Consider the following 23432-nt stretch of genomic DNA (forward strand, 5'->3'; position numbering starts at 1 on the left):
AAAAAAACAACCAAAACGGTGTAACTTTAGTCACTCAAGCCGGTTCCTGCTGCTGCTGCTGCGGTGGGCGCGCGCGCTCCATTACGCAATAACGTCAAAACCGCTGGTTTCTAGACCGGAGTCACGGTGACAACAGCCGCTATGGGGACCCCGGAGGATGTTGCCGTAGAGACGCGACCGTTGCTAAGGACAGGATGTCGTCATCCCCACTTCCTATACAGAAAAAAACGAGGCATTTGGCCCCATAGCGGAGCTGCCGCGCGAGAGAGCACGTGCCATAAAGGAGACCCACTCAGCCTCTGATGCTTTGCTCTTTAATTGTTTCACATTCATGGTTAACGATGATGAATACAAGAGATAAAATAGACTCTTTAACTGCAGAGATGAAAAAGAAAAGCAACTGTTTATTTATTTATTTGAGGGGACATAATAAAGCGTCAGTTAAAGGTCATCGCAATTCTGGGTTGTTGATATACATGGATCCTAATTGTAAGCAGACAACAATTATTACTTTAAAAAAAGTTATGGCGCGGCAAACAGGAATGCAATGTTTACACTGATGCATTTGAGGAATTTAGTTTGTTACATGAGTTAATTTGTATTTATTTATTATGTAAATATGTTTTAATCGTTGTACCTGGTGACACCTTCAAGATAACTGAATGTATTATTCATCAATATTAATTGTTCAGCTTATTACAACACCAGTGCCTCGACATCAAAACATATTAGTATACGAACTACATCCAGATGTTATACTTCCCACTAGAACCCATTAAGAAATACTGATAAGATTCATGATACAATCCTTTAAATTATCACAGAGTCCAAGTTACTCTCAAAAGGCATCCCGACAATGTGTAAATGCTCAACATGAATCAATTCATCATCACAGGTCATTAAGTTATCGTTTTAAAGCGGATTAAAGTTGGAATACATCCGTCGTACCAACATCTCCCAAACCACAGCGGTACATGTCAACTCTCCCTATAAGCTTGTTTCAAAATATACTTGAAAAAAAGGTTTAACATCATTCTTTTCTTTCTCTTCTCTCTCTTTCTAGAACATTGCGAGTCTCGCGAGAGACAAATAATTAAAAGCATAGATTTGTTAGACCTTTAGCAGGTTAATGCCAGTCAAGCTCGTCTCCCACAATGCACCATGGTGTCTTTCACGAGACCCTCCATTGCCTGGTAACCACGCGTCTTTCTATCAGCTCCACGCTCCCGGTTTATACATTTCCAAAATGGATCCTGAATCCATCCGTTGGTGGGTCGCGCCCGGTCTCCAATCAAAAGGCAAGTGAACTAACATCGGTCCAGGACGCCGCGGGCGCTCTCCATCGGACGTCCATCAGTCCGTCCGCAGGCAGAGGGCTGTGACCCCCCGATGGCTCCATCGCATCTGAGGCAGCTCCATCGATTAGGCCTTCTTCAGTGTTTCAGTGTGTGCGCGAGAGTGTATGTGTGTGTGTGTGTGTGTGTGTGTGTCATGTAAGGGCGACACAAGCAGTTCTCCTGCTGTGACATCGCCTCATTTTCACGAAGCCACCTTGAGGTGGCAGGATCAGCGCTGCACCTGCATCACACCTCCGCCGTCTGTCTCACACCTGCAGAGACCTGCAGGAGCACAAGAGGGGGGGGGGGGGGGGGGCTTTAAAACCGGTCGTGTTCCTGTGTCACGCTGCACTGCGGCACATGGATAAAATAAAAGATGGCCTCAGAGTATTGGAGTTAACTAACGGGGGCGTAGGACTCAAAAGAAAGGGGGGCCTACGCCCCATAGGGAGTGTTTACTACATTGTATGTTTGCGTACACTACCGTTCAAAAGTTTGGGATCACTTAGAAATGACTTTATTTTTCAAAGAAAAGCACTGTTTTTTCAATAATGATAACATTAAATCAATCAGAAATACACTCTCTACATTGTTAATGTGGTAAATGACTATTCTAGGTGGAAACATCTGGTTTCTAATGAAATATCTCCATAGGTGTATAGAGGCCCATTTCCATCAACTATCACTCCAGTGTTCTAATGGTACATTGTGTTTGCTAATCGCCTTAGAAGACTAATGGATGATTAGAAAACCCTTGTGCAATTATGTTAGCACAGCTGAAAACAGTTATGCTGGTGATATAATCTATACAACTGGCCTTCCTTTGAGCTTGAAGTTTGAAGAACAAAATTAATACTTCAAATATTAATCATTATTTCTAACCTTGTCAATGTCTTGACTATATTTTATATTCATTTGATAAATAAAAGTGTGATTTTTCATGGAAGACACAAAATTGACCGAGAATGTGAACGAGAACGCACGCACACACGTAGCGTGTTAGAGTTATAAATAACGTGTCTATGTAAGAAACAATAGTTTAATTTAATGACATCACAAAAACAACAACTTTCAAAGCCTATAATGCAAAACAAATTTGAGGGGCTGAAAAAGAGGGGGGGGGGGGGTGAAGCCCCCTTAAAATAGGCGTGAAGACGCCCCTGATCCTAAACATTAATAAAAAAGAGAAATCACAGTTTTAACCGAACACAAGTTAATGTAGACTGTTTCGGGCCGACGGCTGGGAGTTTAAATTTGAATCCTCATCCGCCTCATAATGTTGCTATAAAACCTCCGTTCTCCATATTCAGGCTGCGTGAACACAGAGAGAGACACTGTATACGACCCACGGCCCAACAGATGCAATAAAACATGAAGTCATAAAGAGTTCACAGCGCTCTACACTCACAGTGACATTATTGAATCCAGCCGCCATCGGGTGGTTCTGCACCGGTGGAATAATCACGTGATCCGGCTGCAATGACATCATCCATCGTTAAGCGGGGCGAGAAGCTGCTGCTGCTCGTTAGCTGAGCTCAGCATTCTTGTTTAAAAATATATATGATTTTTTGTTTTGTTTTGTTTGTTTTGTCCGGAGCATTGTGGGTCGACATGCGGCCGGTAGATGAGCTGTGATTGGCTGGTTATTTTACTGTAATTGTGTCCTTTAGCAAACAGACTTTAAGTGCTTTCCTCTTATTGTTTTAGTCTTATAGTTATAGGGCTGAACCAGGTTCACCTGGTCCCGCCCCTAGAGATGCTGCTATAGGCTGATAGGCTGCTGGGGACATTTAGGATACACTGAGCACCTCTCTCCTCTTCTCTCTCTCCTTATGGATGAATTCACATCTCTCCATCACACATTATTAACTCTGCTTATAGTGAGGGCTGCATCATGTACACCTGGTCCCGCCCCTAGAGATGCTGCTATAGGCTGATAGGCTGCTGGGGGAGAGCTTAGGATACACTGAGCACCTCTCTCCTCTTCTCTCTCTCCTTATGGATGAATTTTCATCTCTCCATCACACATTACTGACTCTACTTCCTTCCGAGTCTTTGTGACTTCACGTCTCATAGGGTCATAGGGACGTTTTAGCATACACTGAGCACCTCTCTCCTCTAGGATACACTGAGAACCTCTCTCCTCTTCTCTCTGTACTTATGGATAGTTTCACATCTCTCCATCACACATTATAAACTCTGCTTATAGGGCTGAGTCATCCTGCCTCCATGGCTCCTGCTGATGCTCCTGAAACCAATTCAACTGGATGTGTGTGTGTGTGTGTGTGTGTCGAAGGTTTCGGGCGTCAGACAAACTCACCGAGAGGTCGGGTCCGTACACGTCATTGCTGAAGCCGGCAACGGCTGAAGAAGACGACGATGACTGCGCTGAGGAAGGGCCGGTCCGGATCGCCTCTTTGGTCCGCAGGTAGTAGACCAGCAGAGCGATCAGCGTGCCGATCAGCAGCAGGACCACGACCACGGACGCCGCGATCCCTCCGGCGTTGTCGCGCTTCGATGAGCCTACGGCGGGGAAAGGCGGAGGACGTTTATTTCCCAGCAACACGAGAGGATCGTGCCAAGAACAACAGGAAGTCAGTTAAAGGGCGGCGGTTACTGTCGAAGTAAAAATCTGGTGATATTCAAGAAAAAATGTAAAGACATGACTCTGGAAAAGTACAGACGTAACAGCATTGATGAAGCATCATAAGTAACGGTTAATGGGGACTCGTTTCTTTTTGTTTTGTTTATTGTTTTATGTAAATATGTATGTGTGTGTATTTATGTGTGTGTGTATATTTATGTATGTGTGTGTGTATATGTATATATGTGTGTGTGAATATGTATGTATGTGTATGTACATGTATATATGTATATATATATAGGTATATGTATATGGTTCTCTGAAATACGTTTTTTCATGAAATCATAGGTTAGGGCACTTCTCAGCTTGGTAGCTTCAGCCTCGACCCTTTCGGTCAGCCACTTTCTTCTTTTGTTGAATTTTGATTTTTGTATATTTTGCTGATCGAAATATACTAAACTAAACTAAACTAAAGGGCGGCGGTTAAAAACTAGTGTTAAGTCAGTTGATGAACGGCTGGTAATTAAACAAATTAATTTAGTGCTGAAGATTTTTACAAGTCAATCTCCAAACAACAACGTGATCCACTTTTAATGTGTGAAGTTGTATTAGATGTAGGGTGTATGTTAGAGAGCGGGAGAGGAGCCGCTATTTCTATTTTTGCACAGAGCCAGTTCGGCTGCTTTCCCGTCCAACGAGCTGCTCGGCTGAAGTCCCCGAAATGTCCCCGACTATTACTTAAAACAAACATTCCAGACCGCGGCTCGTCTTTCTTACTCGTGAGCGGATCCGTGACTTTGTTAGCGCAGTCGACTCCGACGCTGTACTCGAGGTCATCCAGAGCCACGACGCCCGACGAGCCTTTGATGCCTTCCAGAACAATCTGTGGGGGACGAGAACAGAACGACAGCAGAGAGAGAGAGAGAGATATACAAGAGAGAGAGAGAGATACAAGAGAGAGAGAGACAGAAAGAGAGAGAGAGACAAAGAAAGAGAACAAGAGAGAGACAACGAGAACAGAATGACAGCAGAGAGAGAGAGATACAAGAGAGAGAGAGACAGAGAGGGAGAGACAGAAAGAGAGAAAGAGAGGGACAAAAAGAGAGAGAAAAAAAGAGGTGCATCAGTCCTTGACATTCAGTAAAGTGCACACACACACACACTACACGCACACACTCATTCCACACACACTCCATATTCCACACACACACACACATTCCACACACACACTTCATACATACTTCACACACACCACACAAATTACCCACACACTCCACACACTCCACACACACACATACACTCCACACACTGGGCTCTGCCTCCTCTGTTGTTAAATCCAGACTTAGTGAAGTCTTAAACTTGTTGTGTAAACATTTCGACCATTTGGGGTTTTAAATACTTCTCCATAACTTTCGGCGTTTCTCAATTCAAAGTTCACGAGTACAGACTTGTGTTCTTTTGGAGTCTGGTCTTGGGAGTCCAGACTCCGGAGGACGGGACGACGGTCTTTCTGCGATTGGAACAGCAGCTGACTTGATGACGTCACCACATCAGCTGTTCTTGCTCCTAGGTTTACTCTAATTATTCACTGTAAATTATTTTTTACAGTCAAATAAACAAAACATCCTAAAATGACATTCCGTGACTCAATAACAGTAGTATTAATAAAAAGTCAACTGTCAGTAGTTTATTTTCTCCTCCGCTAATGTATCCGGTTGCTGGTGAAATGCATTCTGGGATATCTGATGGCCAGATTACGCACAAGTCTCTTCTGATGCATCCTCCGGAAAGTGGGAGGATCAAGTCACATCCGGGCATTTTGACCGTGCTTTGCGAGAAGCGGACTTTGAATGTGAACATGTACTCGGGCTGAGACTGATGACGAGACACGAGTCACGAGGACACAAGTAGAGGAAAGTACGCACAAGTACGCTGATTGAGAAACGCCGTTTCTCTCCCGGCTCGCGGCCGGCCGAGCGTCTTCTTCTGCCTATTGGAGCTTGTGAAGCGACTGACTGACGCATTACCGCCACCTAGTGGCGAGAAGCTATATTGTAACTGAGCGTCTCATGGATAACGCTGCTATCTCTGGTTTCTTTAATTGATAACCTATGCGGGTGCACAACTGAAAGTTGCTTGCGGCCCGCTAGGTGGCGCTCGCGGCCCAATCAGAAGCCCCTTGGTTGAGAATCCCTGCTGCATAGATTTCGAGCCTGATATATTTTTAAGTTTTCCGACCTGGTATTCCTCAGCGGACGTGATGTCGATGTCGAAGCGTCTCCACGGCCCTCCCAGTTCACCCAGCAGCAGCTGATGGAGGCGACCTTCAGACGACCTCCACACCCTCAGCTCGCTGTCCGCTGGAGTGCAAGAGTGACAACAAATGTGAAAAGGCAAAAGCACATTATTATTATATTTCTAATGTATTATTAGTATACCTAAAGTATACTTTTGGTCTACTTTTAGCACAATATAAATATATTAATAATACAATAAAATATATTTTAAGTGAACTATCGGCGTGCATATTAGCACATACACAGTAATGTACTTAAATTGTACAAAGTGTACTTTAAATTGTTCCAATTGAGCACGAAGAAATATACTTAATATACTTCACTGAAACACAACTTTAAAAATATGAAGAACAAAAAAGGCTGTTCCAAAAATATTCGTTGAATGTGTTGATGTAACTCTGGTCACATGACGTCTATTCTCCTGTCCGTCCTGGAGAGGGACCCTCTGTTGCTCTCCTGAAGGGTTCTTCACTTATTTTCCCCATAAAGGATTTGTTCTATATTTCTAGGAAGTTTTTCCTGATCCGATGTGAGGTCAAAGGTCAGGGATGTCATATGTGTGCATATTGTAAAGCCCTCTGAGGCAAATTGGTAATTTGTGATATTGGGCTGTATGAATTAAACTGGATTTAATTTCACAAAAACACGGGTCCTTACACGAGTGCGGCTTGTAGGCCCAGAATCTCAGACAGGTGCCCTTGGTGGGGGGCAGGTGGGGGCTCAGCAACTGGGCGTTCCCCTGGGCCGCCGTCCGGTTGCTGCTCGGAAGGAACAGGAAGTGACCTGGCGGGAAGGGAAAGGGGAGGAAGTAAAAATGGACATGGTCAAAATAAATGATCATAAGGTTGTTCTCCCTGCTTCCTGACTCCTGCAGAGATCCTGTCCTCTCTCTCTCTCTTTCTCTCTCTCTCTCCTGCAAAGATATTGTCCTCTCTCTCTCTCACTCTCTCTCTCTCCTGCAGCGATCTTGTCCTCTCTTTCTCTCTCTCCTGCAAATATTGTGTCCTCTCTCGCTCTCCTGCGAAGATCTTGTCCTCTCTCTCTCACTCTCTCTCTCTCTCCTGCAAATATATCATCCTCTCTCTCTCTCTCCTGCAAATATATTGTCCTCTCTCTCTCCTGCAAAGATCTTGTCCTCTCTCTATCACTCTCTCTCTCTCCTGCAAAGATATTGTCCTCTCTCTCGCTCTCTCTCCTGCAAAGATCTTGTCCGCTCTCTATCACTCTCTCCTGCAAAGATATTGTCCTCTCTCTCTCTCTCTCTCTCTCCTGCAAATATATTGACCTCTCTCTCTCTCTCCTGCAAATATATTGTCCTCTCTCTCTCCTGCAAAGATCTTGTCCTCTCTCTATCACTCTCTCTCTCTCCTGCAAAGATCTTGTCCTCTCTCTATCACTCTCTCTCCTGCAAAGATATTGTCCTCTCTCTCTCTCCTGCAAAGATCTTGTCCGCTCTCTATCACTCTCTCCTGCAAAGATATTGTCCTCTCTCTCTCTCTCTCTCCCTCCTGCAAAGATCGTGTCCTCTCTCTCCTGCAAAGATATTGTCCTCTCTCTACCTCTCTCTCTCCCTCTCTCCTGCAAAGATATTGTCCTCTCTCTATCTCTCTCCCTCTCTCCTGCAAAGATCTTGTCCTCTCTCTATCACTCTCTCTCACTCTCTCCTGCAAAGATATTGTCCTCTCTCTCTCTCTCTCTCCCTCCTGCAAAGATCGTGTCCTCTCTCTCCTGCAAAGATATTGTCCTCTCTCTACCTCTCTCTCTCCCTCTCTCCTGCAAAGATATTGTCCTCTCTGTCTCTCTCTCCTGCAAAGATCTTGTCCTCTCTCTATCACCCTCTCTCTCTCTCTCCTGCAAGGATATTGTCCTCTCTCTCTCTCTCTCTCTCTCCTGCAAAGATATTGTCCGCTCTCTATCACTCTCTCCTGCAAAGATCTTGTCCTCTCTCTATCACTCTCTCTCTCTCCTGCAAAGATATTGTCCTCTCTCTATCTCTCTCCCTCTCTCCAGCAAAGATTCTGTCCTCTCTCTCTCACCTGTGAAGATGTTGTCCTCTCTCTCTCTCTCTCTCTCCTTCAGAGATCTTGTCCTCTCTCTCTCCTGCAGAGATTGTGTCCTCTCTCTCTCTCCTGCTTAGATGTTGTCCTCTCTCTCTCTCTCTCTCTCCCACCTCTCTCTGTGCCCAGGCTGTGGTCCTCCGGCGGGGTGACGTAGTGGCTCTCCGCCTCCCGGCTCGTCAGCTCCCAGTCCAGCCGGTCCACGTTTGAGTTCTGTGTGTTGCTCCAGCTGCACATCCCTCTCTCCAGGCTGCACCGAGAGCCTGAGATGAAGCAGGGAGCCGGGTGTCAGTCATGAAAAGGATCATTTTGTGGCTCCAGAATTATTTTAATGCGTCTGACGCGGCCACACACACACCTCGGTCCTCACACGCGTGAGCTGAAAAGACGACGTCATCGACTGCGATGTGAGTGTTTTTGCCTCCGGCGCCGACCGCCTCAAACTCCAGCTGCAGAGCAGAAGCAAAGCATCCTCTTGTGTTTCAACGGAGGGAAAGGAGAGATTTTTGCTTAAAGATTAAACATAAAGTGTAAGGAACGCAAAGTAATGCGTCCCGGTTGTAAGACAGTTTCAATAGTGTGTACGCGATACTTTGAGTATTTAACCCTCCTATTACCTTTGGGGTCAATTTGACCCCTTTCAATGTTTAACGTCTCTAAAAAAATGATTGACATAATTTTTTAAAATTCATATTTCATGACTTTTCCTAATTTATTGGGGACAACTGGGTAAACATAAAATTCACATGATGATATGTTTTCAATGTCCTGTACAATTTGACCCCAGGCTGTTTTTCACTGTGTAAAACATATAAGAAATATCAACTTTTTTATTTATTTAAAGGGCTATTTAGGTAGTCAACAAACAAACATACCTCACACCTAAACTTGGGAAACAATATTAATTCTAATAATTTTCTCTAGGTTTTAATTGCTGGGATCAAATTGACCCCAGGGGTAAAATATGTTAGTAAATGTGAAGGTAACAGGAGGGTTAAAAAGGCTCTGTTAGAGCTATATGATGTTGGTATTTAGATATTTTATTGATAAATAGTCTTGTTTAATCATTCAGGTTGTTTGCTTATTTAGGTTAGATATTTTTGATATATTAGAATAGCTTTTTCTTATTATAGTTTTTAGTTTAGTTTAATTCATTGTTGTTGTTGTTGTTGTTTAGATATATTTAGTCTTTTAAATTTGTTCACTAATTGCGTAATACGATGGGCACCTGTGGTTATATGTAGGAGTAGGCAGGTACAGGACCAGCATGCACCTGGGTAGGCCTATTATTTTTTTACCAGCGCGGGAGATGTGGCGTTAGCGTTAGCGTTTCTTTATTCTTCTGTTTGCTTGTTTTGTTGAGTTACATAAATGATCAGAATAACAGAATCCTGAATGGACAATACTTTCTCTTGTGAAACACAAACTCCACGGAGCGTCAGTGGCAATGTGATTTTTGGTTGTTTTCGACTTGTTGGACTTATTAGCCGCTACAGGCTCCACTCTGTACCTGCCAGTCCACAAGGGCACTGGAGATGTTGCCGTTGCCATGGCGCCAGACGTCTCCGTGGTTCGGACTCTGGGAGAAGACCTTCACCCTCTCTCCCTTCACCGGCGCCATATACACCGTCAGAGAACCTGCGAGAGTACACAGAGTTACACCACCGTTCAAGAGTTTGGGGTCACCAAGACAATTTGGTGTTTTCCATGAAAACTCACCATTTTATTTATTGCAAAAATTAATATAAAATATAGTCAAGACATTAACAACGTTAGAAATAAAGATTTTTATTTGAAATATTTAAGGTTGTTCTTTAAACTTGTGGCTCAAAGGAAGGCCAGTTGTATAGCTTCTGTCACCAGCATAACTGTTTTCAGCTGCGCTCACATAAAAAGGGTTTTCAAGGGTTTTCTACCCCCCCGTTAGTCTTCTAAGGCGATAACACAATGTACCACTAGAACACTGGAGATGGGCCTCTACACACCTCTGTAGAGACTTCATAATTTATGACATTAACTATGTAGAGAGAGTATTTATGATTCATTTAATATTATCTTCATTGAAAAAAACTGTGCTTTGAAAAATAAGGTAATTTCTAAGTGACCCCAAACTTTTGACCGGTAGTGTATGTCGTGTTTTTTGTTGTTGTTTGTTGTCACGTTTGTGTGTTTCATCGTGTGTCTCACCAGGATTCACTCCGCCCATGTGGTACCAGAAATTAACGCACTCCGTCTTGGCGGTTCCTTGTTGGACGGGGGAGGCGAGGACCGACCTGCCGCCCGACGGAAGGATGTCGGCCCCGGTGTTCACCATCATGTAGAAACCTGAGTCACCAAAGAGAAGAAAAGAAAATTGAAATTGAAATAAATAAATAAAATAAATAAAATAAATAAAATAAATAAAATAAATAAAATAAATAAAATAAAATAAATAAAATAAATATAATAAATAAATTAAATAAAATAAATAAAATAAATAAAATAAATAAAATAAATAAAATAAATAAAATAAATAAAATAAATATGAAATTGAGACATTCAAAATAATACATTTAAAAAGAAATAACCCGGTAAATAAAATGTTATAATGCGCAAATGAAAATATAGCCTTATAATCTGCTATGTCTTAATTTTTTTCTTAATTTTTTTGTTTTAAATACTTCTCCGTAACTTTCGCTACAGGCTAGTAGCCTATTGGAGCTTGGAAAACAACTGACGCATTACTGCCACCAAGAGGTGAGAAGCTACATTGTAACTGAGCATCTCATGGATAATTGTCATATCTCTGGTGTCTTCAATTGATAACCTATGCGGTCTAAGCTGAAAGTTGTTTGGAGGGTGCTCACAACAAACTGTCCCTCAAGTCCTTCTGCGCCGTACATTCAAAATATGACTCCCATCCAATGGGGCTCCCCTCTCACCCAGTTCGGTCTCCAGAGTGTGGTCGGTCTTGGGTCCCGTCAGCGTGGCGGTGTGTCCGCTGCGGTGGAGCCAGCGAACTCCGCCCGAGCTGCTGTATCCGCACCGCTGTTCTTCAAAGGAACACGTCCTCGGCACGGTGCACGGGCCGTCCACGAACGCCACGTCGTCAATGGCAACGCGGCCGTCGAAACCAGAGCGGACCGCTTCGAACATCAGCTGGCGGGAGGGCGAAAGGTCAGAGAGGAAGATGAGACAACAAATAGGACTTGTGGCACACCTTTTATGACAGAAGCACGACATTGCTCTGTGACATTGTCGCTATATTGTCGTTACGTTGTCGCTACATTATCGTTACGTTGTCGCTACATTGTCGTTACATTTTCGCTACATAGTCGCTACAATATCGCCAGATAGTCGCCACATTGTCGTTACATTGCCGCTAAATTTTCGCTACATTTTACTACATTGTCGGTACATTGCCATTACATAGTCGCTACATTGTCGCTACATAGTCGCTACATTGTCGTTACAGAGTCGCGACATACCCGGAACTTCGTGAGCTGGTGTGGAACCGGGCATTGCGCCTCGTGCCACACGTTGCCGTGAGCGCCGCTGCGGCTCCAGAGGACGACCTCGTAACCGTGGTTATCCAGCAGCTTCACATTCAGAGCACCTGGGCGGGGGAGGACGGGGCAGTGTATGTCTGAGGTTGTTCATTATTTCCAGCTTCTATCAGGCAAGTGGGTCATATTTCACTTGAAAACAAACATCTATCAAATGGAGCGAATCACATATTCAAAAGTCTCCAGGAGCCTGTCGCAGCATTATTAATTCAATGGTTGTTATTACTGTGTGTTGCAATACGATACTACACTCAGGAGTGGACAATTATTATTTTTATTATTTATTTTATTTGTAATATTTGTATTTCATAATTTTTTATTCATGCAATCTATTCATTATTATCCTTTTTTCCCCTCTTCTTTTTTTCTTTCTTGGAGTGAGCACCATTTGATGCTTGTTGTTCTTTGTGTGTTGTACACTGTGTACCTGAATATCACGTGCACCAAGACATATAACTGGAAAAGTTCACAAAGAAAGTGACTGTATAGCAAAATACACATTGTTATGTTGTTGAAAACAAAATAATAATAAAAAAGCGAGTAAAAAAAAAGAAAGGAAATCATTAAATCATTAAAAGAACTTCCTGTTTCTTCTTGTATTTGATTTTTCAAAAGGGAAAAAAGCGTCACCGCCTTTTTTTTTTTCGCAGTTGCGCAATCAACTTGATGGTGAATGTGGTGGATGGAAGCGACCGTGTGTCCTCGCTGCTGAAAGCTCAGTTCTCCCACTCGCAGGCACGTGCCTGAAGTGTACATACACACACACACGTGTCCCAGAATGCACTGCACGTGGGCTTCTGACGCTCGGGAATCCTTCACTCGACTACATTTAACTCGACTCTGATTGGACATCCCAAGGGGTGGGGTTGTTCCCTTTAAACTTCAGGTATCCCCCCCCCCCCAAGCTGAGAGAACCAGGTGCTTCTTTAACATTCCTTCAGTCTGCTCTCCAGCCCCTCACCTGTGTTGGGCCCGTAGAGTTTGTAGAAGAAGAACAGGCATTGGTCTGAACGACCGGGCGACTGTGGGAATGACAGCAGGCGCCCGAACGCCCCGCGCAGAGAGGGACTCCACATGTCCACCGCCAGGCTCCGGCCTGCACGGATAAAAAGAGAGCGGGGGGAGGGGTACACATTACAGCAGTGGTACTTTATACACTGCAGTCATACTTATAGTGATTATGAATGAGATATATACTGAGTTCAACACATTTGTCATAAATAGACTAAAAGATCCGGCACAGTATATTATTCATTTAGATTGCACGTAAAAAAAAAAGAGAAAGATGGGGGAACTTTTTCTAAAGACTTAAATTGGTATTATCACTGCTCCAAAACATGATTACGCAACATCCTCCAATGAACTTCGTATTTATGACACATTTAAAATGTGACGCTTTTTCTTGCCGCAGGGCCGAAGAAAGATGGAGGCAAGGTGTGTGTGTGTGTGTGTGTGTGTGTCTGATTGACAAAAAACCCATAACTTTTCATGTGTATATTTTGGATTTGAATGGAGCTCACCGACGCCGATGGTGTGGTCCATCCCCTCCAGCAGCGCCCAGTCGAAGTTGTCACTGTGGTCCTGGTACCAGCCACACAGCCCATGCTCAAAGTTACAGGACAGCCCTGAGGACAGAGCATCGAGACATTACGCAACATCGTGTGTGTGTGTGAATTATGTCACAACTGCTCTGATTTTCAATTTAAGACTAAGAAGAAGAAAAAATTCGCAAAAGTTGAAGTATGGACGGTGTGTGAGGACGTTTTGGTTCCATTGAGAGTGGAGATTTGGAGGAGAGAAAAAAGGACTTAATTATTGTAATTATTACGACGATTTTTAGAATTATTACAAAATGTGTCATCAATAGAACTGGAATAAGCATAATTTACACTAAGTATGATGCATATTGCGTTTTTATTATACATTATGTATGCAGAATTTGAGCCAAAAAAAAATTAGCTTTGTTTCGGTTCAAATCGATAGGATACTATCACTTTTCAGAAGAAGAAAATAATAATAATGTAGGATTTTGCAGCGGAAGCGATGGCTGTGCGTTGTGCGTTACCTGTTGGAGAGGACGGGAAATAATGAGCGTGGCAGCCGAGGAAGCGAACGTCCTTCACCCGGATGGCGGCGCCGGGAGGAAGCTCCTCAGCGTGAGCCTCGAAGGCCAGCTGGGAAAACAGGAGAGCGGAGGATGAGTCACAGCTCTCTACTCTTCCTTTTTTCCCCCCGTGAAAGGATTTTTTTCTATTTTTTGGGAGTTTTTTCCTGATCCGATGTGAGGTCAAAGGTCAGGGATGTCGTATGTGTACAGATTGTAAAATGTAAGCAGTTCAAATCCAGTGAAGAACCTGAAGGGATGAACATCAGCGACACACAGCAAGAGGTTAAACAAAATAGTTTAGGTTAGCTGAACTGAAAAATAATGTACATTTTAGAGTTCTACAAAAAGAGCTTTCTAAGGGGACGAGTCGTTAAGGGTTAACGGCTGGAAGAACTTTCTGAACAATATTTGGTTTCCAATGCTTTACAAGTGTGACAAAAAACGTAGATTACATTTTGTTATGATGTGTTAATGATTCCATGATTTATTTTTTAACTGCAATTGTTTATTTGTTGTATGCTGTGTGGAGAAATTGAGGTGTTCTAAGACTTTTGACCGGTAGTGTGTAGATAGACGGTCAAGGCTATGGGGACATTTATTCAATGTCTACATCGTCTCTAACTGTTTTTTATTTCCCTTAAAGCTTAAAGCCCCCCCCCCCCCCTAACCCCCCTCATTGATTTCAGATTCATACCTACTCGTAAAAATGCATCGTCAACGAGAATGTAGCTCGAGCAAAAGTTCAGTGATGGAAGACACTCTTTACACTCTGGTTCATTCATAAGTCTCTTAGTCGTGCAGCGATTACTCCATCAGCTGATTGGGGGCGGGGCCACGATGAATGAACCAATCAGAGGCAGCGCAGTTCTGTAAGCCAATCACAGCGTCGTTGGCAAACTTTGAAATATGTTCTCCTCTCTCGCTGGTGTCAGTTGTCGTTTCAGCTCAAATCCATGCGACCCTCCTCCACCCTAAGCTCCTCCCCTTCAGGCTCCTCCCCCACCAGGCTCCTCCAATCAGGTTACAGCAACTCTTCTACCCCACCACCAGTGTCTGGACTCCATGGGGGGGGGGGGGGATATCAGCGTCTCTACCCCTGGCTTATCCTAATTCAGGATGGAGTCTAATGGCCAAAAATACATTACACTATTTAAATATGCCATTATAAATAAATGATTGTTAAACTCTGAATACCCGTCTCTCCTGGTTGAAATGACATCAGCCCCCCGAGGACGTAAAGCTGACCTGGAAGCGATGTTGTCTGAATCCGATAGGCAGGTCGACGTGTTGCCACGCCCCCTCCCCTCCCGGTGCGGTCTTCCCGCTGAATTCCCACAGTGTGGGCCGCATGCCCAGCAGGCTGTCAACCATCCTGACGGACAGCTCCCCTGAGACAGAGAGGTCACAAGGTCACCAGGTCAGAGGGGAAAGGAGTGAGAAGAACACCTGAGGGGACACTATACGTTTGAGTTAAGCTACCGATGTGAGCCACGTTCCCGGTGAGAGCAAAATCAAAGCTCAGGGTGCAGGCGGGGCCCGAGGGGCCCAGGAGGGGGGTCCGTGTCTGGGCCTCGGTCAGCTGCTGGCCGGGGGCCTCGGATACGTACAGGTACTCCTCTGAGGGATGAGGAGGAAACACACGTTCTATGATTTGGAGATTTCCCACGACAGATGAGTGAAGAGTTGAGTCGTGGTGGGCCGTACCTTCAGATGTGACATTTCGGTGGAGCACCCAACCTTGACCCCCGATGCTGGCGTCGGTCCACCCGGAGCTGCCCTCGGGGTACGAGAAGTCCCCTGAGGAAAGGATTTGAGGAGACCTGTCACTCAAAATGGAGACTGTCTGTTGAACCCCACGGAAGGTTTATTGTTTTGTCTTTGCCTTGTTCGTTTTGATGCCTTTTGAAGTTATAGAGGTTTTAATCCACTTCCTCTCTCATCTATGAATCAGACTTTTATTTTGAAAGGGTAAAAGGATTCTCAGTTTTTCTTATATTTTTGTCATTTACGATGTTTTGTCGCAGGGTTTTTTTCTTCAGTGAAACTGAAAAAAATCCTTAAATAAAAATGTTTTTTCCAATGGAGACTGTCATAGTAATGATGTGCATTAATGTGTATTTTGTTGACAGTACAATGGAGGGACTATAGCTTCAGTTCAAGTCGTTGTGCTTGATACCGATGTCGTGTATATGGGTTTTGAGAATAAACATATTGATTTTGTGTCCATATTATTATATTATATTCAGGATCCTGCACAGAACTTATACTCTAAGTATATTTTTCTTATAATATATTTCTTGAAAGTATATACTACAGTACAAAAAGTGTATTAAAAGTAGAATTTTTTTAATAGGTGAAAGCGTGACTCGAGTATACTTTTTATGTATTTGCGTAAAACATTTCTTTCATAGTATATTTGAAATGTACTATTGACATAAGTATATTTTAAATAAACATTAAAGTCTATATTTCTTTCGCCTGGGAACTAATAAAGGATTCTCTTATCTTATTATCTTTCCGGATGCTAATTAAAAGAATTAAAAGAATACATATTTATGTAAATGTTTATTCTTTTAATCAAACTGTGTAAATAAACATATGAATACAACAAATTTCTATGAATTTTCCAAAACATTTGGGATTAAATCTTTTTTTACACTTTTTGCAGGCCTGGAAATAACTATTTTTAAATTCCATGACTTTTCCAGGTTTTCCATGACTGTACAAACCCTGTTTCTATGAATAAAGATGACTTGTAGAATTCTGCATAAACCTCTGTCGTCCTATTCGATGAAAGTGAAGCAGAGTGAAGAGAAAGAAGCGACTCACCACATCTGCGCTCGTCCTCCGCTCCCTCACAGTCTCCATGGAAGTCACACAGCTGGGCCGGGGCAGCACACGGGTTCTTGGGAGGTTTGGGTGCCGTGGCCCAGCTGTGATTGGCTGTTCCACAAGAGAACGTCAGATGGCAGATTCATCACATCATTCTTTTGCAGATGTGCAATCTTAAAAAAAAAAAAAAGGATTACCAGATGACAAGCGGCAATCCGGAGACAACACGATGCTGTCGACGGCGATGCCTCCATACGCGAAGTCTCTGATGGCCGCCATGATCACGATCTGCAATGACAGGTAAATTGGGTGGATAAATATTAATATATGCTAATGTGACTACGAGTTATTCATAATTTCTGTCATATGCATTGAATGTGTTTATTTAACTCTGTAATGCTTCCTTCTGGTCACATGACATCTAATCTTCTGTCCAAGGTTTCTTCCCTTTTTTCCCCGTGAAAGGGTTTATTCAATTTTTTGGGGGAGTTTTTCCTGATCCGATGTGAGGTCAAAGGTCAGGGATGTCGTCTGTGTACAGATTATAAAGCCCACTAAAGGGAAATTCGTAATTTTTTATATTGGACTACATAAAATATACTGAATTGAATTGAATGGAATGGATATGCAAAATATGACATTTATATTTGTGATAAAATAAAAGTGTGAATAAAGTGTGTTAGCGCATCTTCATCCCAGCTCATCAACATAAAGGCTGCAGGGTGAAGCGCTCACTTGGAAATCGGTGTGGGCGACAATCTCCGCCTCGGCCTTCACCCAGACGTCGCCCAGAGCTCCGCCCCTCTGCCACACCGGGTAGATCTCAGTGTCTGCCACCAGCACCGTGAGCCCGCCGGACCTCGGCCCAAACTGGTGAGTGTACATCACCATCTACAGGAAACCGGTTGGGAAATATGTAATTTCTTGCTTTTTTTCAAAATTCAGGTCATTCATGAAAAAGAAAAAAGTCAAAACTGTGAGGAAATGAGCGTGACTCACCTTGCAAGGGTGTGTAATGTTGGTGGGCTCGAGTCTGGCACTCTGGAACGAGGCCCAGTCATTGGTGAGACCCCCATCAGGGACAGTGACATACAGGAAGTGACCTGCAATGACAATATCCAGATACTTATTATTACCTTCGCATTGAAAATGCGGAAGGTTATGTTTTGATCGCCGTGTATTTATTTATTTATTTGTTTGTATGCGTGTTATTCGCATAACTAAAAAAGTATTAAACCAAATCGCATACAATGTGGTGGGATGATTGGTTATTATCCGGGGACCATTTGATTAGATTTTGGGATTGATCGGGTCAAAGGTCAAGGTCATGAAAAGGTCAAACTCTTCTTTTTACCATAGCACGGTCAATTTTTATCCAATTGGCATGCAACTAATGCCAACATGTTCATAATTGCCCGTTCTAGTTGATTCTGTTTAAAAACGAAGTGAGTTAGAATACTTAAAAACTAATGCTGTGTCTTTAAAGGGACCCTGTTGGGATTACCTGTTGCACTGTTGTTGGAGTGATCCCTGCCCGGTCCCTTCAAAGGGTCCGAAGTGGAGATGTTCTCCTGATTGGTCCTGACCCATATCAGGTTGGACAGTGTCCTCGTGTCCCAATCGCAAAGGTCCGTCTCGAAGTCACAGACCCGATACCCGTCTGGAGACGGATAAACACACATTGAAAGTAGCCATCAATGAGACATTTACAGATGTCTTTAAGACAATTGACATTACTCGTGAAGATTTTCAGATGATGCTCATTTTAGTTATAGTTTTAGTTATAGTTTAATGTCCCAGATTTTTTAATGAGGACATAGAGTTTGCAAACTTCTTCCTCCAACCAAATACAATGGAGGCAAAGGGATGTTCTATTGTGTGGTGCTAAATGACATTGGAAACAGCAATGTGTAAATATGTAAATACATAAACGATATCCTGATCCGATGTGGGGTCAAAGGTCAGGGTTGTGTGTGTGTGTGTGTGTGTGTGTGTGTGTGTGTGTGTGTGTGTGTGTGTGTGTGTGTGCATGTGTGGGTGTGTGTGTGTGTGTGTGTGTGTACAGGTTGTAAAGCCCACTGAGGAAAATGAGTAATTTGTGTTATTGGGCTGTATACAATTAAACAAATTATATTGAATATCCCAGTAAACAGTTTTCATTGGGAGTTTCACTAGAAAGTAGTCCGGTGAGTTGGTTGAACTGCCCTCTAATCTCTGTTATCACAGACTTATTTTATGTGTTGCACTTTGTCCGTACAGTCATCCCTCTGGGGACAAATTCCAAACATAAGTACTATTGCTGCTGTAATATATACATATATTATATATGTATCTATATACCACAGTTCTGCTCATCCGTCCCGTCCCCGCAGTCGTCGCTGCCGTCGCAGAGCTGTCGCGGCTCCACGCAGCCGCCGCGCGCGCACGCCGTCATCCCCGAGTGACACTCCACCGGGGGGAGAGTCACTGAAGCCGCATAAGAGAACAACAACAATCATATTGATGAGTTTGCAAATTAATTTTCAAAGTCATGGCCTGCTGCTGCTGCTGAGGGGGATGCCTCACCAGGCAGAGCGCAGTCCAGGAACTCCAGCTGGTCCAGCGCCACGTCTCCCATCCGGCCCTCGGAGCGCCGCGAGCGCAGATGGATGCGGAAGCCCGCGGGGATGCGGCCCAGAAAGACGGTGGCCTCCCTCCAGCCGCGGACCCCGGTGGCCTCGGGGCGCCACACGACGGCCTCCCGAGAACCCCCGCGAAGGACGGACGCCCACAGGGGCGCGGAGCCCAGACCCGTGTGACCTATACGCAGACAAGGGGGGGGGGGGGGGGGGCAGACTTATACATTATTAGTATAAGTATTATTACATTATGTGAGACAATTGTCTTGTCATGTTCCAAATGTGCAATAATTCAAGTGTGCAAAACTTCCATTGATACAGCATTTCTACTTTTTTTATGTCTGCGTTGAAGCATTATGTACAGAATTTGCATCTTTACCTTCGCATTGAAAATGCCGGAAGGTTATGTTTTGATCGCCGTGTATTTATTTATTTATTTATTTATTTATTTATTTGTATGCGTGTTATTCGCAAATCTCAAAAAGTATTGAACCGAATCGCATGAAATTTGGTGGGATGATTGTTTATTATCCGGGGACCAGTTGATTAGATTTTGGGATCGATCGGGTCAAAGGTCAAAGGTCAAAGGTCATGAACAGGTCAAAATCTTTCGCAGAACTCAAAAAGTATTGAACCGAATCGCATGAAATTTGGTGGGATCATTGTTTATTATCCGGGGACCAGTTGATTAGATTTTGGGATCGATCGGGTCAAAGGTCAAAGGTCATGAACAGGTCAAAATCTTTCGCAGAACTCAAAGTATTGAACCGAATCGCATGAAATTTGGTGGGATGATTGTTTATTATCCGGGGACCAGTTGACTAGATTTTGGGATCGATCGGGTCAAAGGTCAAGGTCAAAGGTCATGAACAGGTCAAAATGTTCTTGAATCGCCTGAAATTTGGTGGGATGATTGGTTATTATCCGGGGACCATTTGATTAGATTTTGGGATCAATTGGGTCAAAGGTCAAGGTCAAGGTCATGGAAAGATCAAACTCTTTTTTTACCATAGCACGATACACTTTTGTCCAATTGGCATGCAACTAATGCCAAAATGTTCATAATTCAATGCCCAATCTTGTGATATGCGAAGGTATGCGCTCTACCGAGTGCCCATTCTAGTTGTATGTATATTTTACATAATCCTTTAAAAAAAAATGTTTATAATGTACTAATCCCCCCAAGTATCAATACATTATTCTGATTTTAAAAAGGAAAACATAAAAACAAAAGTACAATAAATACATACAACTTGTTAAAAAAGAGAAAAGAGAAGTACTAAATAAAATGAAATCCGGTCTCTGAGCTGGTGTCTGAGGTCATGACCCCCACGTGTGGGAGAGTTGTTACCTGAGTCCCACAGGAAGTATCTGATCCGGAGGCGGCAGGTCGGCGAGGACTGTTTCATCTCTGGGGACACGAGCACCGCGGTGCTGGGCGGCCCCCCCGCCGCCACGGCACTGACTCCCATGAACCAGCCTGTGGTGTGGGGACATGCAGGAGACAGTGAGATTCACAGTACAATACAAATGAAATATTTGAGTCAATGACTGTTAAAAGGATGACATCAACATGAGTCAGAGCTCCAGGGTGTGTTCAGTGTTCAGAAGCCCTCTAGGGGGTACGTGAAGGCCCTCTAGGGGGTACTGAAGGCCCTCTAGGGGGTACGTGAAGGCTCTCTAGGGGGTACGTGAAGGTCCTCTAGGGGGTACGTGAAGGACCTCTCGGGGTGCATGAAGGCCCTCTAGGGGGTACGTGAAGGAGCTCTAGGGGGTACGTGAAGGAGCTCTCGGGGTGCATGAAGGCCCTCTAGGGGGTGCATGAAGGCCCTCTAGGGGGTACGTGAAGGTCCACAAGGGGGTACGTGAAGGACCTCTCGGGGTACATGAAGGCCCTCTAGGGGGTACGTGAAGGTCCTCTAGGGGGTACGTGAAGGACCTCTCGGGGTACATGAAGGCCCTCTAGGGGGTATGTGAAGGACCTCTAGGGGGTACGTGAAGGTCCTCTAGGGGGTACGTGAAGGACCTCTCGGGGTACATGAAGGCCCTCTAGGGGGTACGTGAAGGAGCTCTAGGGGGTACGTGAAGGTCCACAAGGGGGTACGTGAAGGACCTCTATAGGGGTGCATGAAGGCCCTCTAGGGGGTACGTGAAGGACCTCTAGGGGTGCACGAAGGAGCTCTAGGGGGTATGTGAAGGCCCTCTAGGGGTACGTGAAGGAGCTCTAGGGGGTACATGAGATATATTTAAAATGAGCATCCACAAAAAAGCCTTTGAAAATAGTTATTTCACAAATATTCAATGAAATAGACGTATAAGTTTAAAAACTGAATTGTATTTATTTTATATTATATGCAAAACGCTGCGTTTTACATATTTTTTTCAACCCAGAATGCTTTGCACCGGTCAGGTGGTACTCAGCTGAATAACGGTTGAGAACCACAGTAGGCCTACTCATGGATCGTGTAGTTTAAATAAGGGAGGAGGATGGATCCACACCTGTAGCCGTCCCGGTGGAGAAGTCAGAGGACGGCCCGCTGCGGGGCAGCGTGGCCCCTCCCCCCTGACGTCTCTGCCAGCCGTACAGCGGTGCGTTCAGGGACTGGTCGGTCCAGCCGCACATCCCCGCGGCCTCAAAGTCACACGCGAACCCTCTGCCGCTGTAGCCTTGGGAGGCGGGAAAAGAAATGGTGGTGAAGTTCTGGGAAGGTTCTGCTGGCGTTCTACGAGCACCATGATGCAAGAACATGAGTTTTACTTTAAATCTTATTTCTGCAGACATGTCTAGACTCACCACAGTCCGTCTCGTCGCTGCAGTCGGCGCAGTCGCACACAAAGTCGCATTTCCCGTCGGGGGCCTCGCACTTTGGGGCCCAGGAGCCAGCGGCTGAGAACAAAACATCAGAAAGCTCCGAATGACAAATAAACACATGTCAAACAACCGTCTGCTGATGAAGACCGAGGAGTATGGTAGAAAGCTCCAGAACCAGCCAGTAAGTGGGCCCTTGAGTGGACAGAACAAGTAATTGTACTTTGGTACTGTATCAAACCTCCCGGTGACTCCGCCCCTAAACGCTGTTATCAGGACTCATTTCTCACATTTACGGCACAGCCGATTCCCAAAGGTCCCACGGCTCACAGCTGGTGTCAGGCCGCCATTACGTGACTTTTTTTATTTTTTTTACATGGTTTTCTTTTTTTTCATAACAACAAAAGACACCAAAATTAATCAAAGGCAACACAACGAACAATAAAGCGTCCAGTTATGATTCCAGGAGATGTATAAACACAAACGTCTCCATCGGCATGAACCCTTTATTCACTTGTATCACTAAAGTATCGATGTGTAACCGCCAGAGGTCACGACCTCAGAGTTCTCAAAGGACGCGAAAGGCATCGGGTGAAAGTGAACAGATAAAACGACACTTCTCATGAACCCTCCGGTGGCTGCAGGGTTGATTATTGGCGTGGGGAAGCGGCGTGTTCAGAGTCGTTAGCTCCACAAACAGCCGGTAAGTTGATCCCAGCCGCTTCTAAAGAGTCTCTTCTGAGAACGGAGTCTTACCGAGATGCAGAGTCAGCAGTAGAGCGAGGGCCGAGATCCTCCGGGGCCACATCTTCCTCTCCTACCCGGCGACAGACTGGAGAGGCTTTATTGGCCGACTGTGACCTTGTCTCCTTTCCTTGGAGATAACGCCCGGACTTTAAATTCTCCCAGCATGCCACTGCAAACGAACCCTCATAAAACAATTACTCCCCCCCCCCCCCCCAGAATGATTTCCATACACGTGTACATCAATAAACCAGCACTCCAAACTATATTATCTTTCTATGTCATCTTTATTTTCCAAATTCCCCCAAATAGAGTTGACTGACTATGTTTTGGAAAGGCACTTAAAGTAAAGGGTCTTTCTTAAGGGCACTTAGTTCTTAAGGGAACGTAAGTCACCTTTAAAACCAAGTACACACATCTTCACACGAGATAAATGGAAGTTATGCAACGACATCGGTGCCTTGTTATAACTGGTACCAACCCTTTTATGAGCAAAGACCAT

General features: G+C 44.3%; 1 protein-coding gene across 1 annotated transcript; it reads right to left on the reverse strand.

Moving 5' to 3' along the window:
• Positions 1-298: 298 nt before the first annotated feature.
• Positions 299-23432, reverse strand: mamdc4 (MAM domain containing 4). The gene is given in 31 exon segments (XM_056433155.1): positions 299-1619; positions 2746-2811; positions 3658-3860; positions 4699-4804; positions 6160-6281; positions 6876-7001; positions 8389-8538; positions 8634-8724; positions 9786-9913; positions 10463-10600; positions 11197-11413; positions 11743-11870; positions 12782-12916; positions 13341-13445; positions 13886-13994; positions 15173-15315; positions 15407-15544; positions 15632-15724; positions 16757-16870; positions 16957-17047; positions 17495-17650; positions 17759-17862; positions 18264-18419; positions 19100-19225; positions 19325-19558; positions 20729-20857; positions 21877-22044; positions 22172-22264; positions 22943-23004; positions 23006-23102; positions 23408-23432. Coding segments are annotated over 31 exon segments (3789 nt in total). The 3' UTR covers positions 299-1583.

The sequence above is a fragment of the Pseudoliparis swirei genome, chromosome 15 (assembly GCF_029220125.1).
Source record: "Pseudoliparis swirei isolate HS2019 ecotype Mariana Trench chromosome 15, NWPU_hadal_v1, whole genome shotgun sequence".
NCBI lineage: Eukaryota > Metazoa > Chordata > Actinopteri > Perciformes > Liparidae > Pseudoliparis > Pseudoliparis swirei.